Source organism: Sus scrofa, chromosome 7 (assembly GCF_054392235.1).
Source record: "Sus scrofa isolate SSC_HxYL_T2T_F1_AM1 chromosome 7, Sscrofa_HxYL_maternal_Yorkshire_Landrace_v2.0, whole genome shotgun sequence".
NCBI lineage: Eukaryota > Metazoa > Chordata > Mammalia > Artiodactyla > Suidae > Sus > Sus scrofa.
In genome coordinates, this window is record NC_139389.1 from 88,713,745 (window position 1) to 88,730,864 (window position 17,120).

General features: G+C 36.9%; 1 protein-coding gene and 1 long non-coding RNA gene across 4 annotated transcripts in view; one reads left to right on the forward strand and one right to left on the reverse strand.

Annotated features, from left to right (window-relative positions):
• Positions 1 to 17,120, forward strand: part of LOC146401740 (uncharacterized) — a 269,339-nt gene that overhangs the window by 136,385 nt on the left and 115,834 nt on the right. The window contains exon 3 of the long non-coding RNA XR_014809254.1: positions 15,714 to 15,777. This is a non-coding gene — a long non-coding RNA (uncharacterized LOC146401740). The remainder of the gene's footprint in view (positions 1 to 15,713; positions 15,778 to 17,120) is intronic.
• Positions 1,224 to 10,175, reverse strand: LOC110258609 (olfactory receptor 4K1-like). Of its 3 annotated transcripts, none has more exons than XM_084966994.1 (2): positions 10,158 to 10,175; positions 1,224 to 2,144 (listed from the first exon to the last, which is right to left on the reverse strand). In XM_084966994.1, exons 1-2 carry the CDS (start codon positions 10,173 to 10,175, stop codon positions 1,224 to 1,226), a joined length of 939 nt encoding a protein of 312 aa, XP_084823120.1. The 3 variants fall into 3 exon arrangements, with proteins under 3 accessions (XP_084823120.1, XP_084823119.1, XP_084823121.1); XM_084966993.1 differs by lacking the exon at positions 10,158 to 10,175 and adding an exon at positions 9,004 to 9,014 and having other exon boundaries at positions 1,224 to 2,151; XM_084966995.1 differs by lacking the exon at positions 10,158 to 10,175 and adding an exon at positions 8,604 to 8,625 and having other exon boundaries at positions 1,224 to 2,140.

Genomic DNA, 17,120 nt, shown 5'->3' on the forward strand with positions numbered 1-17,120 from the left:
ATTCCTCCTAGTATGAATACACAGTGATACGTGATGGCAGGGACTGATCTGTGACTGTTAAGGAACTGAATCACATATGCTCATTCCTTCTCCTATTCATTCCCTGATTTGGTGGGATGCTTCTGAAGTTTCCCTCAAAGTTTTAAAGAAAATAAGTAGGGGATATGTTTTCTAATTACTAATATATGTGCTTTGTGTGGCTACTTGAAATAAACTCTCATACTTAGCTAAACAAAGTCAATAACTATTCAGATATCTTGTAGTCATTTTCAACTAATGGCAGGTTTGTTATCAGTGATACAGTGTGTAAAGTGATATGGCATTTCTCCCAGAAAATATTAGGAGTATTCTTGTAATTTGAACTATGGGCTTGGTTATATTGCTGACATGGAATTTGTTTCAATCAGAGCAGCAAAACTCAGTCCTATCATTGATATTATAGTATTTTAGCTATTTAAAATTTAACATAAATAATAAATAAAAAATTTTATAAACACTAATGCCTTATTTGTGAGTGTGGAATACTTGCAGCTATTTATACGAATCAAGTTATTAGCTGAAATAATTATGAACTATAATTTATAAAAGTAGAGAAGTCTTCATTCAGCATATCATGTCAAAGCAGATTCTGTTTTGTTTTTCTTTTTTTTTGCTTTTTTTAGGGCCACACCTGTGGCATATGGAAGTTCCCAGGCTAGGGGTCAAATCTGAGCCACAGCAACTTGGGATCCAAGCCATCTGCGACATACACCATAGCGCACTGCAATGCCAGATCCTTAGCCAGGGTGAGCCAGGAATCAAACCTGCATCCTCATGTATACTAGTCAGACTCCTTACCACTGAGCCACAAGAGGAACTTCCCACATTCTGTTTTTAATGCTAAATTTCTTTCTTTGTTACCCCAATAAATTATATGTGTTAACTAATCTGCCTTAATATAGAAATGACTTTAAAATGCCACAAGATTTTTTTTAACTATATATAGGAAAAAAAAATTTGGGACTTTTAATATATATAGTTGCTGTTTTAGAGAAGATGACTGAGCCAGAGAATATCAGGACAGATAGCATAATATGAGATCCTGCACTGCATTTACCAACAGCACCAGATTCAGGTCCTATAATCATGAAAGACTAACTGTGATAGAAACACAGTCAGAACAATTATATACATACGTTGCAAACAACAAGAAGAAAAGACTTGTGTTACTTCTTCACAGTTGTCTAAAAGACTTCCTTGGAACCCACATGCTGGTTCCTCAGCTTCTTCATGGCTTCCTTTACATCTTTATTCCTCAGCGTGTAAATCATAGGGTTAAGGAAGGGAGTGAAGACAGTAAAAAACACAGAGATAAATTTGTCAATTGGGAAGCTTTCAAAGGGCCAAATATAGATAAAGATTAATGGGCCAAAGAACAAAACCACAACAGTGATGTGGGCAGAGAGAGTGGAAAGGGCCCTGGATGTCCCACCAGGGGACTGGCGGTGGACAGTGGCGAGGATGACAGTGTAAGAAATGAGCAAAAGGAGAAAACAGATAAGTGAGAGCAGGCCACTGTTTGTGAGCACAAGGATCTCTAAAACATAGGTGTCTAAGCAGGCAAGCTTGATCACGAGGGGAAGGTCACAAAAGAAATTGTCCACCTTGTTAGGTCCACAGAAAGGAAGGTCAACCGTGAATGCTAGATGGCTGGATGAGTGTAGAATGCCAATGGCCCAAGAAACCCCCACCAGAATAGCACACACCTTTCGGCTCATCATAGTCATGTAATGCAGAGGTTTGCAAATCGCAATGTATCTGTCGTAGGCCATGGCAACAAGAAGCACCATCTCACTGCCCCCGAAAACATGCAAGAAAAAGATTTGTGACATGCATCCCTGGAAGGTGATGGTCTTATGTTTGCTGAGGAAGTCTGCAATCATCTTGGGAGTGGCAAAGGTAGCCTGACACACATCAATGAAGGAGAGATTACTGAGAAGAAAGTACATTGGGGAGTGCAGTCGAGAGTCTGTGATCACTATGAGGATGATAAGGATGTTTCCCAAGACCGCAGCTCCATAAAACACAGAGAAGATTAAGAAAAGGAAGAGTTGCAGTTCCTGAGAGCTAGACAGGCCCAACAAAATGAATTCAGTAACCACTGACTTATTGCTCCATCCATTAACAGAACCTGGGCTGCTGAAGTTATCTATAGGGAAGAAAAATAGTTAAAATGAATAAGGAGAAGCCCTTCACCATTTTGCAAATCAAGTCACTCCTTCAGTTCCAATAACTATCAAAATAATATAGTGAGGCTATAAGAGAGTAATTATTCACATTATTCTTAGGAACTCCTTTTTCGTTTGAGTTACTTACATAATTATAAGAATTGTTCTTTTGCATTTATGGATTGACTAGATAGAAAGATAGAGATAGTATGTTTAGCCAGCTAATAGGTAAGGCAATATGGAAGCAAGAGAAAAGTCAATTTAACCCTGTATTCTAACATACAAGAATAGCATACAAGAAGTGTGCTGAATCTCAAAAGCACTTTAAAAATTCCATGTACCATACTTACACATTCAGATTACTAATTCAGAAAATGAGCCTGATGCCTTTTATGTAAGATTCTTCTTGAAAGGAGAGGAAGTTTAGGTGAAGTGTAAAGAGATGGAAATCAGCCCAGTTACTGTGATAATGACATCAGAGAAATAGGTGAAATGTGGCCATGCATTTGATATAATCTGCAGTAATAATGAGAGAAACATTAATATGTTATAAATTAAACTAGTGTGATTGACAAATTGCCTTCACTTTACTATATTAAAAAAATGAATTTTACAAAAGTGAGTGGTACAATTTATCAAAGTATCTTCCTAGAACCTCAGAAGCAGACATTCTTTTCACTCTTTTTCTCCATGTGATTTCCCTTTTGCAGCAGTTGACTTCAGTACTCTTTAATCTGACTAGCTACCTGCTCTTCAAAGATGATTCTGAATGCAGATTTAATTATCATGATAAATTTCCTAATTAAATTTGAATCTTACTATTTATCTTTGCTGATGAATTTATAACCTCTTCTTTCCCTAATGAGGTTAATATCACAATCACAAAAGTATTTTTTCAAAGTCAACTGAATAGCATAATTGATACAATTAATTCATTCAACAAACAATATAAGGTTGCCTGCTCTGCACCATGCAGAGTACATGTCTTGGAGACAAGGAATAGAGGAAAAAAAAATAAAGACAAATATGTTCCACCTTTCTATAGTTACATCCTAAGGGGGTGTTGGGGCTGGAAGAGGGAATTAAAATAAAATTTATGTTATGTCAGTTAGTTATAAGTGCTGTGGAGAAAATAAAGCAGCAGAAAGGAATATGAACTAACCAAGTAGTCAGAAGAAGCCTCACAAAGCAGACCATATTTCAGCAACAACTAAAGAAAAGAGAAGCAAGCTTTGAGGAGATCTACATAAGACAAAAGGAATAACAATCATATGCAATAAGCATTCTCTTAAAAAACATCAGTATAATTTTGACTTCTATAGTAGAAATTAAATGCATGGAAATTTAGCTTTTAACCTTATTATGGAATTGACATGGCTTTACTGTATTCTGCCTCATAGGCTTAAACAAGTCTACATTTTAGGAAGGTATAATTTCAGCCTTAAAATGAGGACATATTGTAAGCCTAGTCTTTTTTTATTTTCTAGAAAGAATAGAATTGCTTTCCAAAATAAGTATTTCCATAGGTACACTGTAAAGAATTTGAGAAGTAATTTATATATTTTATATAAATGTGTAAATTGAAATGACCTGTGATTTCCAGAAAGGACCCTTGAAAGGAAGCTCATGACCAGATATCAGAAAACTGAGAAGAACTTTCTGTGTATCTGTAGTCAGCCTCAGTGACATCTAGTTGAGCTGTATTATTTATTCAAGGAAAGACTTTCACATATTGAGAGACTATAAAAATATAAAAATTACTAACTACTTGTTTGTATTATTTCATAGACTCTTGTGCCTTTTAAAATATCGTTAGTACAGTATCTATGTGTATAAGGCCTACAAGTGCTTGCTAAGTGTTGGTGCATTAAACCAAAGTTTTCTGGTTTTAAATTATTGCATTTTGCCTACAATTATTTTTACTGACTTGACTTTTTTTCTAAAAGTACAGGTAGAATTTATCTAAAGTCATTATAAAAGTTTTTTTTTCCATTTTAAGATGTAATCATATTCCTATTCACAGTTATGTGATCAGAGAGTAAAAATTTACACAGGATGCCATAAAAAGAGCATACACTTTGAGATCAGAAGATCAGGGCTTAATTCATGACTTCATTACTTACTCTCTGTGCTAAAGTTTTTGTTCATTCATTTCAACTAATTGAGCACCTACTATAATATGTGCCAAGCATTCTGTAGGCCTAGAGATGATGACCAAAACAGATAGGAATCATGTCCTCATGCAATTCATCACAATTCTCTGAGCGTTTTGATTCCTTATTTGTTATAGCATACATTTAAAATAGCCTCATAAACTGTAAACTCAAAAATAAATATTAGCTGTGTTAGCATGCTGTTATAATTAAAAATCATCTCATAAAACTTTACCTCCATGCAGGTGAAGCCAATCTGAGTGGGAAAATATCTGCTTCTGAGCAGGTCAACAATCCATGATATTTTAAAAGACAAAAAGATAAGATTAAAATAACATATTAGAATAAATTAATATTTCTAAATTTATTGAAACAATGAAATGGAAATCTGATGAAAAAGAAACTAAGTACTGAAAAGAAGCCAAGTAGTGTTCTTTACTTTTCTCTCTGTATACACCTATAGTTAATTCCAGTTTTTAGAGGTCTTTATAGAGCTCACCTGTAAAAGAAAGTAGAGTAAACCAAAGCTAGAATTATGTTCCCGGTAGTTATTGCTGTGAAAAAGAGGAGGGCATTCTTTGATGTTTCATTATAGAATCTACTTCAAGTTTACAAATAGTGCCCTCTCTTTGACATCAGAATCCCTAGGGAATAATCTCTCCTTGGTCAGTGAGTTTGGAAAGCAAGCAACTGCAGAGCTCTACCTAAGATAAAAATAAACTAGACATGGAACAACTCTTCCATTTAAAAATAAATGTGAAATTCATAAGTGGTACTTTTTGGACCCAGAAATTGATTTTTATGAGCCACGAGTTTTAGCCAAAGCATTCCAATCAAATAGAAAGAGAGAAGTGAAGTTTACAAGGTAAGAAGTCAAGTCATGCAAGCTTTTCCTTTGGGTAAAATTCTAAGTTGCTCAGTTCAGATTCACAAACACAGTCATTTTAAGGTTTTTGTGACAGTTATAGAGATGTGAGCTATGAAAAGTGTCAAAAACATAGAAGAGAAAGAAGATAGCTTGACAATGAAGATAACCATATTTATGTGAGGAAATTGGCTCCTTGTCTCTATGTAGATAATTAATCAAAGTAGATAAAGGCTCTTGAATATGAAGGACTTGATTTAGTTCCTCTATTGAGATGTAACAAATAATTATCTAAGTATTATTCAAGTGAGTACAAAAAAAAAAAAAAAAATAGAAGCCTAGAAAAAGTCTTCAAGAAGTGAAAAGATAAAATTACAGCGTTCTATATTTATAAAATACTGAGAGAGGAGTTCCCGTCGTGGCGCAGTGGTTAACGAATCCGACTAGGAACCATGAAGTTGCGGGTTCAGTCCCTGCCCTTGCTCAGTGGGTTAACGATCCGGCGTTGCCATGAGCTGTGGTGTAGGTTGCAGATGCGGCTCGGATCCTGCGTTGCTGTGGCTCTGGCGTAGGCCAGTGGCTACAGCTCCGATTAGACCCCAAGCCTGGGAACCTCCATATGCCGCAGGAGCGGCCCAAGAAATAGCAAAAAGGCAAAAAAAAATAAAAATAAAAAGTAAAAAAAATTAAAAAATGAAATAAAATACTGAGAGAAAAGAACTTCTTCCAATCATAACTAAAATAGCCCATATTTTCTTTTTCTTAGTCAGCTGATACAAAAGAGTGTGTAAACACTTTGCCCGTTCTCGTTTATCCTTACAACAGTGCTACAAAGGAAGTACTGTTATTATCCTAACTTTACAGGAGAAGAAGCTAAAACATAGCAGTAAATTTAGCATCAAAGGGAAAAACTGATCAACTAGGTTTTACACACTCAAAAAACACATTTAACCATTTATTGCTTAATTATGATCCTAAGAACATATATCTGAGGAAGTCTACCTGGTCATTAAAATGATGATTTTATACCCCATTCTCTTCTCTATCATCCCATCTATTCTTTCAGAATGATGTATCAATACGCTTACCTTTGCCTTGGTGCTTCAGCCCACCAAAATGTTAGCAATGATAATAAGTAGACATACTTTAATGATATATTTCAGACTTTAGAATCTCATATACAAATACCAAGTTCTCATGCTCAGGAATCAAAGTCACATGAATTCTATGATAACTTTAACCCCAAATCCCTATAACTCTCTGAATGATAACATTTCATGTTTTACTTGATGTAATGAAAAAATTCCACATACCAGTTTTGAGACAAATCTTAGGGGAGCAATTATAGGTTGAAGAAAAGGCACTTCCAAAAACCACTGTTTTTTAAAAAAGATTGAGTCACAAGAGCCCATAAAACAAATATTTAAATACCATACCACATGACCCCAAATCTCAGGTAACCAGTCCCACAGATTGCAATAGCCAATTAAAAATGTTCTTTTGTTAAGTGAAGTCATCTAGCTGTGGGAGTTGTTAACACACTTTGGGTTGTTTTTCTCAAAAACAAGATGGTGAAAACATTTAAGTGGCTTGCCTATACTTGAAAGTGAGTTATACATCACAAGAGGGAAATGTAGTGACCTAGAAGTGTGCAACAGCATTTACACTTGTTTAATAATCTGCCTCCCTCTCTGTGCCTTCTTTTCCCTTATTTAAAGTGACCATGCTCATAAGAATTAGTCCATTTGCTCAGAGCCTGAAGGAAACCACATCAAAAGAAATGTTGATCTGGCACTGGGCCTAAGAGAGCTAGAATTTTGTTTATTCTAATCCATTGCTTCTTTCTTTTCAAGGAAATGTTTATGATAAAGTTTTTCAAACTTCATACCATGTAATATGCTGCCCCCTCCAAATAGCAGCATTTTAATTATCACTGGTCAGTACTTAAACAGACATTGCAATCAGAAAGTAAGTTGGGCATAACTGGGTAGAACTGCTTAGCATGTTCTTGGGTGTTGTGGATAGATGTCTCAGAGCAATGTGGGGACTGAGAAGGTCTACGGACAAGAGCAGGTGACAAGGTGAAAACGTTAATGCTGAGACAGAATGTATGTCCCAGATACTTGGTGAGCCAAATAAAGAAACCCAGGGTGATCTGAATTCTCTACTGAAAGACCAGGTTTTTTCTTGACATCTCCCTCATTAATATTTCACAGATATTTCAGTTCTTTTCAAAACATACTCTTTTACTTTGCCCCATCTCAGCTAATGGCATTTCTCTTGACCCAGTGATTCCAGCCAGAACTTAGCTCCTTCCTTTTCCTCACTTCTTTTACTAATCCTGCTTTGAGTTCCTCCAAAATATTCCCAATTTATCAAATTATTATCAAATCTTTTATCAAATGATTTCCATTTAACACTCCACCTAAACCTTCATTGTGTCTTTCTCTTTAAGTGTTTCGAGGCATTCTCATAGTCTCTACCTTGTACCTTTGGCTTTTCCAGTCAATTCCTCCAGTAAACTTTAAATACAAATAAAATCATATTACGTTATGCTGACCTTTAAAATAAAACAGGTAGTAATTTACCAGCAAAATGGAATAGCAGAGATACTGCAATTCAGGATATACAAGCTATAGTATAACCATAAGCAAGTCTGGCAAACAAAGGAGAGGAATGTTACTTTATAGAAAAAGAAAGGAGGAAGTTGGGAGGTGCCTTGAACAAAAGTCTGTTGGAAGAAAGTGAGATTTTAGAATGGTGATAATTTCTCATTGGCCGGGGCTATTTCTAGGCAAAGAGGAAATCTTTCTCCCTCCTTCTGGGGTGGTGAAGTGGTATCTTCTTCCTGTTGGAGATGCAAAGTAAATTCTCTTTGTTTTGGGACTGCAGACCACAATGAGTGGCAGTGCATGAGTGCTCCCCCTTCACGACCTCCCAACTCCATTTTAAATGTTTTCCTTTTATTAATCTTCACAAGCAACTTGAAAATGGTGAATATGTTCCATTGCTCTAGAAATAAAATCTAATCAACTTACTGAGTCCTTGTCATCTCTTCTCCTCTTGGCTGTTACGAAACTCCTGCTTTCATTTCCTGGAACACACCGCCCCTTTCACCTTCAGAGAATATCACTTGCTCCCTCCTCTGTCTGAATAATTTTTTCTTCACAGGTTATATTCTCATTTTCAAGTATTGGATGAAATACCATTACACAGAGAAGTTTTTTCTAAGCACCCTTCCCTCTCCCCATACTCCTATTATTTATTTTTTTTATTTCATGATATTATTTTCGCTTTTCCTAATACTAATTACAATTTTAAAAAATTTTTTGTTAGTTTACATGTTGGTGTTTCTTCCTCCTTTCCTCCTCTCCACACCAAGAGAGTAGACTCTCTGCATGCAAGAACTGAGTCTCCAAGAACATTTTTCATCTCCAGTACCTGGCATAGTAACTAGCAAATGATACATGCTCAAATAATAATATTTGTTCAGTGAATAATTGATATATATAAAGCGGCCATAAGTTGATGACTTTTTGTTTTTGAGAAATGCAGTGGAGCTTTGACCTTTTGAGACTGTCATGTAAATGGGATCATACATTTTTTACCCAACATAATGCCTTTGAGATTTCATCATTTTTTACCCAACATAATGCCTTTGAGAGTCATTCAAATTGTTAAATGAATCAATAGTGTGTTCTTTTTTATTTCTTTTTTATTATTCAAATGAATTTATCACATCTGTAGTTATATAATGATCATAACAATCCAGTTCCACAGGATTTCCATCCCACAGCCCAAGCACATCCCCCCACCCCCCAAACTGTCTCCTCCAGAGACCATAAGTTTTTCAATGTCTGTGGGTCAGCATCTGTTCTGCAAAGAAGTTCAGTCTGTCTTTTTTTCAGATTCCACATGTCAGTGAAAGCATGTGATGTTGGTATCTCATTGTATGGCCAACTTCACTTAGCATGATAATTTCTAGGTCCATCCATGTTGCTAAAAATGCAGTATTTTGTTCGTTTTAATGGCTGAGTAATATTCCATTGTGTATATGTACCACTTCTTCTTGATCCACTCTTCTGTCGATGGACATTTATGTTGTATCCATGTCTTGGCTATTGCAAATAGTGCTGCAATGAACATTGGAGTACATGTGTCTTTGCAAGTCATAGTTTTCTCTGGATAGATGCCCAGGAGTGGGATTGCTGGATCAAATGGTACTTCTATTTTTAGTTTTCTGAGGCATCTCCATACTGTTTTCCGTGGTGGTTGCACCAATTTACAATCCCACCAAGAGTGTAATAAGGTTCTTTTTCTCCACACCCTCTCCAGCACTTCTTGTTTGTAGACATTTGGGTGATGGCCGTTCTGGCTGGTGTAAGGTGGTACCTCAGAGTGGTTTTGATTTGCATCTCTCTAATAATGAGTGACGCTGAACATCTTTTCATGTGTTTTTTGGCCATCTGTATGTCTTCTTTGGAGAACTGTCTGTTTAGATCTTCTGCCCATTTTTGGATAGGCTTGTTTGTTTTTTTGGTATGGAGCTGCAGAAGGTGTTTATAAATTTTGGAGATTAATCCCTTGTCAGTCGATTCATTTGCAAAGATTTTCTCCCATTCTATGGGTTGTCTTTTCGTGTTGTTTAGGGTTTCCTTTGCTGTGCAGAAACTTTGAAGTTTGAGTATGTCCCACTTGTTTATTTTTCTTTTTATTGTCAATACTCTGGTAGGTGGATCTGAGAAGATGTTGCTGTCGTTTATGTCAGAGAGTGTTTGGCCTATGTTTTCCTCTAGGAGTTTGATAGTGTCTGGTCTTATATCTAGGTCTTTAATCCATTTGGAGTTTATTTTTGTGTAGGGTGTTAGGGAGTGTTCTCATTTCATTCTTTTCCATGTGGCTGTCCAGTTTTCCCAGCACAACTTATTGAACAAGCTGTCCTTTCTCCATTGTATAGTCTTGCCTCCTTTGTCATAGATGAGTTGGCTGTAGGTGCCTGGGTTGAATTCTGGGCTTTCTATCCTGTTCCCCTGATCTCTATTTCTGTTTTTGTGCCAGTACCATATGGTTTTGATGATTGTTGCTTTGTAGTATAGTCTGAAGTCCGTGAGCCTGATTCCTCCAGCTCCATTTTTCTTTTTCAGGATGTCTTTGGCTATTCTGGGTCTTTTGTGTTTCCAAACTTTAAAATATTTTGTTTGAGTTCTGTGAATAATGTCCTTGGTAATTTGATAGGGATTGCATTGACTCTGTAGATTGCCTTGGGTAGTATAGTCCTTTTGATAATATTAACTCTTCCAATCCATGAGCATGGTATATCTTTCCATCTATTTTTGTCATCTTTGAATTCTTTCATCAGTGTCTTATAGTTTTCAGAGTACCAGTCTTTTGTCTCTTCAGGTAGGTTTACCACTAGATATTTTATTCTTTTGGATGTGGTGGTAAATGGGATTGCTTCCCTAATTTCTCTTTCTGCTCTTTCATTGTTAGTATATAGAAATGCTATCAATTTCTGTCTATTAATTTTGTATCCTGTGACTTTGTCAAATTCGTGGATGAGCTCTAACAGTTTTCTGGTAGAGTCTTTAGGATTCTCTAGGTATAGTATCATGTCATCTGCAAATAGTGATAGTTTTACTTCTTCCTTTCCAATTTGGATTCCTTTTATGTGTTTTACTTCTCTGATTGCTGTGGCTAGGACTTCCAAATCTATGTTGAAGAGTAGTGGCGAGAGCAGACATCCTTGTCTTGTTCCTGATCTCAGCTGGAATTCTTTCAGCTTTTCACCATTGAGAATGATCGCTGTGGGTTTGTCATATATGGCCTTTATCATGTTGAGGTCGGTTCCCATTATGCCAACTTTCTGAAGGGTTTTTATCAGAAATGGGTGTTGGATTTTGTCAAAGGCTTTTTCTGCATCTATTGAGAGGATCATATGGATTTTATTCTTCAGTTTGTTAATATGGTGTATTAGACTTATGGATTTTCAGATATTGAAGAACCCCTGCATCCCTGGGATAAATCCACTTGATCATGATGTACAATCCTTTTAATGTATTGTTGGATGCGATTTGCTAGTTTTTTGTTGAGGATTTTTGCATCAATGTTCATCAGTGAAATTGGCCTGTAGTTTTCTTTTTTTGTGGAATCTTTGTCTGGTTTTGGTACCAGGGTGATGGTGGCCTCATAGAATGAGTTTGGGAGTATCCCTTCCTCTGCAATTTTTTGAAATAGTTTCAGAAGGAGAGGTGTTAGCTCTTCTCTAAATGTTTGATAGAATTCACCTGTGAAGCCATCTGGTCCTGGACTTTTGTTGGTTGGAAGTTTTTTAATCAGAGTTTCAATTTCAGTTCTTGTGATGGGTCCATTCATCTTTTCTATTTCACCTTGGTTTAGTCTAGGAAGATTGTACTTTTCTAAGAATTTGTCCATTTCTTCTAGGTTTTCCATTTTATTGGCATATAGTTGCATATAGTAGTCTCTTATGACCCTTTGTAGTTCTGTTATGTCCATTGTTACTTTTCCTTTGTCATTTCTAATTTTATTTATTTTAGTCCTCTCTCTTTTTTTCTGGAGAAGTCTGGCTAAGGGCTTATCAATTTTGTTGATCTTTTCAAAGAACCAGCTTTTCATTTCCTTGATCTTTTCTATGGTTTTCTTTGTTTCTATTTCATTGATTTCTGCTCTGATCTTTATGATTTCTTTCCTTCTACTAACTTTAGTTCCTGTCTGTTCTTCTCTCCTGAGTTGTTTTTGATGTAAAGTTAGCTTGTTTATTTGAGCTTTTTCTTGTTTCCTGATGTGGGCTTGTGTTGCTATAAACTTTCCTCATAGAACGGCTTTTGCTGCATCCCATAGCTTTTGGTGTGTCGTATCTTCATTGTCATTTGCTTCTAGGTATTTTTAAATTTCTTCTTTGATTTCTTCAGTGATCCATTGGTTGTTTAGTTGCCACGTTGTTTGTGTTTTTTGAAGTTTTGTTCCTGTTGTTGATTTCCAGTCGTATAGTGTTGTGGTCGGAAAAGATGCTTGATGTGATTTCAGTTTCCTTAAAGTTACCAAGGTTGGAATTGTAGCCCAGTATATGATCAATCTTAGAGAATGTTCCGTGTGCACTTGGGAATAATGTGTATTCTGTTGCTTTTGGATGGAATGTGCTATAAATATCTATTAAGTCCATCTGGTTTAATGCATCATTCAGGGCCTGTGTTTCCTTATTGATTTTCTGTCTGGTTGATCTATCCATTGCTGTAAGTGGGGTGTTAAAGTCCCCCACTATGATTGTGTTATTGTTGATTTCTCCTTGTAAGGTTGTTAGCAGTAGCCTTATATATTGTGGTGAACCTATGTTGGGTGTGTAGATATTTAAAATTGTTATATCATCTTTTTGGATTGATCCTTTGATCATTATGTAATGACCTTCTTTGTCCCTTAAAATCTTCATTTTAAAGTCTATTTTGTCTGATATGAGTATTGCTACTCCAGCTTTCTTTTGATCCCCGTTTTCATGGAATATTTTCTTCCATCCTCTCACTTTCAATTTGTATGTATCCCTAGAAGTGAAGTGGGTCTCTTGAAGACAGCATATATATGGGTCTTGTTTTTGTATCCATTCAGCCCCAGCCTGTGTCTTTTGGTTGTGGCATTTAGTCCATTAAACTTTAAGGAAATTATTGATATGTATGTTCTTATTGCCATTTTATTAATTGATTTGGATTTGTTTTTGTTGCTCTTTTTTCCTTCCTTCTTCTCTTGTTCTCTCCTCTTGTGGTTTGATGACTATCTTTAGTGCTGTATTTGAGTTGATTTTCTTTGTGTATCAATTGCAGATTTTTCTTTGCAGTTATTCTGAAGCTTTGATATAAGAGTCTATATGTATATGAGATTGTTTTAAGTCGTTGTTCTCTTAATTGCAAGTTCATCTCCAGTGTCCTGTATTTGTACCCACCTCTTCTCATGGTTTCTGATTTTGGTAGTATAATTGTCCATGAATGACTTCATATCTTTACTGTATATATACCTTTACTGGTGAGCCTTGTCATTTGTGGAATTTTTGTTTCCTGTTGCTGTCTTGTCTTTTCTGCCTAGAGAAGTTCCTTTAGTATTTGTCGTAAGGCTGGTTTAGTGTTGCTGAATTCTCTTAGCTTTCGCTTCTCTGTGAAGGTTTTGATTTCTCCTTCAAATCTGAATGAGAGCCTTGCTGGGTAAAGTAATCTTGGTTGGAAGTTTTTTCCTTTCATCACGTTAAGTATATCATAGCACTCCCCTCTGGCCTGAAGAGTTTCTGCTGAAAAATCTGCCGATAACCTTATCGGGGTTCCCTTGTATGTTACTTGTTTCTTTTCCCTAGCTGCTTTCAAGATTTTCTCTTTGTTTTTAATTTTGGGCAATTTGATTAATATGTGTCTTGGGGTGTTCCTCCTTGGGTTTATTTTATGTGGTACTCGTTGTGCTTCCTGGATTTGAGTGAGTGGTTCCTTTCCCATGTTAGGGAAGTTTTTGGCTATTATCTCTTGGAATATGTTTTCTGTCCCCTTCTCTCTCTCTTCTCCTTCTGACACCCCTATAATACGGATGTTGGTACATTTCACGTTGTCCCAGAGTTCTCTGAGACTCTCTTCATTTGTTTTCAATCTTTTTTCTCTTTTCTGTTCTGCATCCATAATTTCCACTAATCTGTCCTCCATCTCGCTTATTCCTTCTTCTGCCTCCTGTATTCTGCTGTTAGCTGCTTCTAGTGCATTTTTTATTTCAGTTATTGTATTTTGCATCTCTTCTTGTTTAAGTTTTATATCTTGTATCTCTTTGGTCAGTGTTTCCTGTAAGTTATCCATCTTTGCCTCCAGTTTATTTCCAATGTCTTGCATCATCTTCAGCATCAACAGTCTAAAGTCTTTTTCCTGGAGGCTGAGAATCTCCTCATTGCTTAGCTGATTTTCTGGGGTTTTTCCTTTCTCCCTCATCTGAGTTATAGTTCTCTGTCTTTTCATTTTTATAGGTTTTTGGTGTGGTGACCTTTTTATAGATAACAGAGTTGCAGCCTCTCTTCCTTCTGGTGTCTCCCCTCCTTGTGGCTGAAGTCAGTATGGGGGCTTGCTGTAGGCTTCTTGATGGGAGGGGCTGATGCCTGCCCACTGGTAGGTGGAGCCGATTCTAATCCCTCTGGTGGGTGGGGCTTTGTCTCTGGATGGGACTAGAGGCAGCTATGTGCTTGAGGGGTCTTTAGGTGGCCTGTTTACTGATGGGCGGGGCTGTGATCCCACCTGGGTTGTTGTTTGCCCTGGGGCTTCTCAGTGATGACTGATGGATGGGGCCAGATTTTCCCAAAATGGCCCCCTCCAGAGAAAGGCATGCTGCTGAATATTCCAGAGAGCTTTGCTTCCAATGTCCTTCCCCAAAACAAGCCACATTCACCCCTGTTTTCCCAGGATGTCCTCCAAGAACTGCAGTCAGGTTTGACCCAGATTCCTATGGAGACTTTGCTTTGCCCTGGGACCCAGTGCACATAAAAGTCTGTGTGCACTTTTTAAGATTGGGGTCTCTGAGGACTTCCCATGTGGCTCACAGGAATGGGGTCTATGTTTCCCCCAGTCCCGTGGAGCTCCTGCACACAAGCCCCACTGGCCTTCAATGCCAGATGCTCCTGGGGCTCTTTCTGCCAGTGCCAGATCCTCACACGTGAGAATTTGATGTGGAGCTCAGAACTCTCACTCCTGTAGGTGAGTCTCTGTGAACCAGTTAGTTTCCAGTCTGTGGGGCTTCCCACCTGGGAGGTATGGGATTGTTTATATCGTGAAATCGCCCCTCCTACCTCTTGATGTGGCCTCCTCTTTGTCTTCTGGAGTAGGATATCTTTTTTAAGGTTTCTGGTCCATTCAAATGAAGATTGCTCAGCCTTTACTTGAGAATTTTGTTGTTTTTAGGAGAGAAGTTGAGCTCCAGTCCTTCTGTTCCACCATCTTAATCCCATCCCTCTTTTTTATTTCTGAGTACTGTTCTACATCAGCTCTGGACTTGGCCATGTGTCTTGTTTTTTTCCCAAAAAAATAATAGCAAAAAAAAAAAAATTGTTTTGCATTCGAGCTGACCTTTTTGCAACTCTGGAAATCTTGAAGCCACCATGTGAATAAGCCCAAGCTAGTCTTCTAGGGGATAAGAAGCAATAGTATGCTGGTTAATATTTAAGAACTGCTTCTAGGTGAAGATAGAAGAGCACAAGGAAGGCCTTAACTGTTAGTGTTTCCCAGCATCTGTGGTATACATATTCCTATCATGGTGGATTTCCAGCCAACAACAGGTTAACAACCACCTAACAAAATCCTTGATAATTTAACAAATAGTTCTCAAGGATTGGTATAAGCAAGTTCCAACCTATCATAGCGGAGAGGCCATGTGGAGATTCCTTGGGTGACAGTCAGCGAGGGCTGCTGCTTTCAACCCATAAACCACCAGATATATGAGTGAGCTCATTGTTTATCTAATTTCCAGACTCACCAGAAAATCCAGCAGAGATCAGACATGACCAAGACCAGAAGAAGAACCCACCTAATTTGTGAGTAAATATAAAAGTTATTGTTTAAATCTATATGTTGGGGGTAGCTTGCTATGAGACAAAATCTAATGGATGCAGTTGTCTACTATTTTATTCTACATTACTGTCATGATATCTTAAATAGTATAAATAAATAAAACCTTTTTCTAAAAATTATAATCAGGAGTTCCCATTGTGGCTCAGCAGGTTAAGAACCCAACATAGTATACATGAGGACACAGGTTCAATCCCTGCTTGCACCCACCGGGTTAAGGATCCAGCATTGCTGCAAACTGTGATGTAGGTCATAGATACAAATCAGATCTGGTGTTGCCGTGGCTGTGGCATAGGTTAAAAGATCCAGCAGTCACAGCAGCTGTGGCATAGGTCACAGCTATGGCTCGGTATTCAAGCCCTGACCCGAGAACTTCTGTATACTGCACATGCAGCCATAACAATAAATAAATAAATAAATAAATAAATAAATAAATAAATAAAAATTAAAATTTTCATTTAAATTTTATTTAAATTTTAAATTTAAAAAATTTAAAAATTTAATAATAAATAAATATTTTAAATTTTAAATAAATTTAAAATTTATTTAAATTTTAAATAAATGAATGCCTTCTAAAATACCTACCCAAACAAGAAATCTGAGAGCCAGTCTTGATTTCCCCTTATCTTCAGATGGAGCCAATCCCTGGTATTTATCTTTAAATATCTCTGAATTTGTTCAGCTCTAGCTATCTAGGCCTTCTCTCTCCTTGCAGGAATCCATTTCTCTCCTAAACAGCAGAGATAATTTATATATATATATATGTATGTAGATAGATAAATATAGGTATATAATATATTTATATGTATATAAAATATACATGTATTTATGTATATGTAGGTAAAGATATGTATATACACACATATATGTGTATCTCATACATTTATATCATTGAACACAAATGATAGTATGCTTTGCACATGACTGTGCATGCTAATTTTCTCATATGTGAATACTTAGTGGAGTTATTTTCTGTCAGCATAAAGAACTCCCTAATTCTTTTTTTTTTAATTTTTCACCATAAAAAGAAAATCATTTTTTTCTCATGGTTTTGGTGCTTTAGTAATTCAGCAGTGATTTGGCAGTTCCACCTCGAGGCCTTGTTCTTATGAAGTTACAGTCATTGAAGGCATGACTGGGGCTGGATGATGCAATTCTATGGCTGGCAGTTGGTGCTTGAGGTGGGAGGGAGGCATTGGTTCCACTCTGTGAACTTGCTTGAGTGTCCTCATGGCATGGGGACTGGCCTCTTCAGAGGAAGCAGTCCAAGAGAACAAAGTTTTTATGACCAAGCCTCAGAAGTACCACG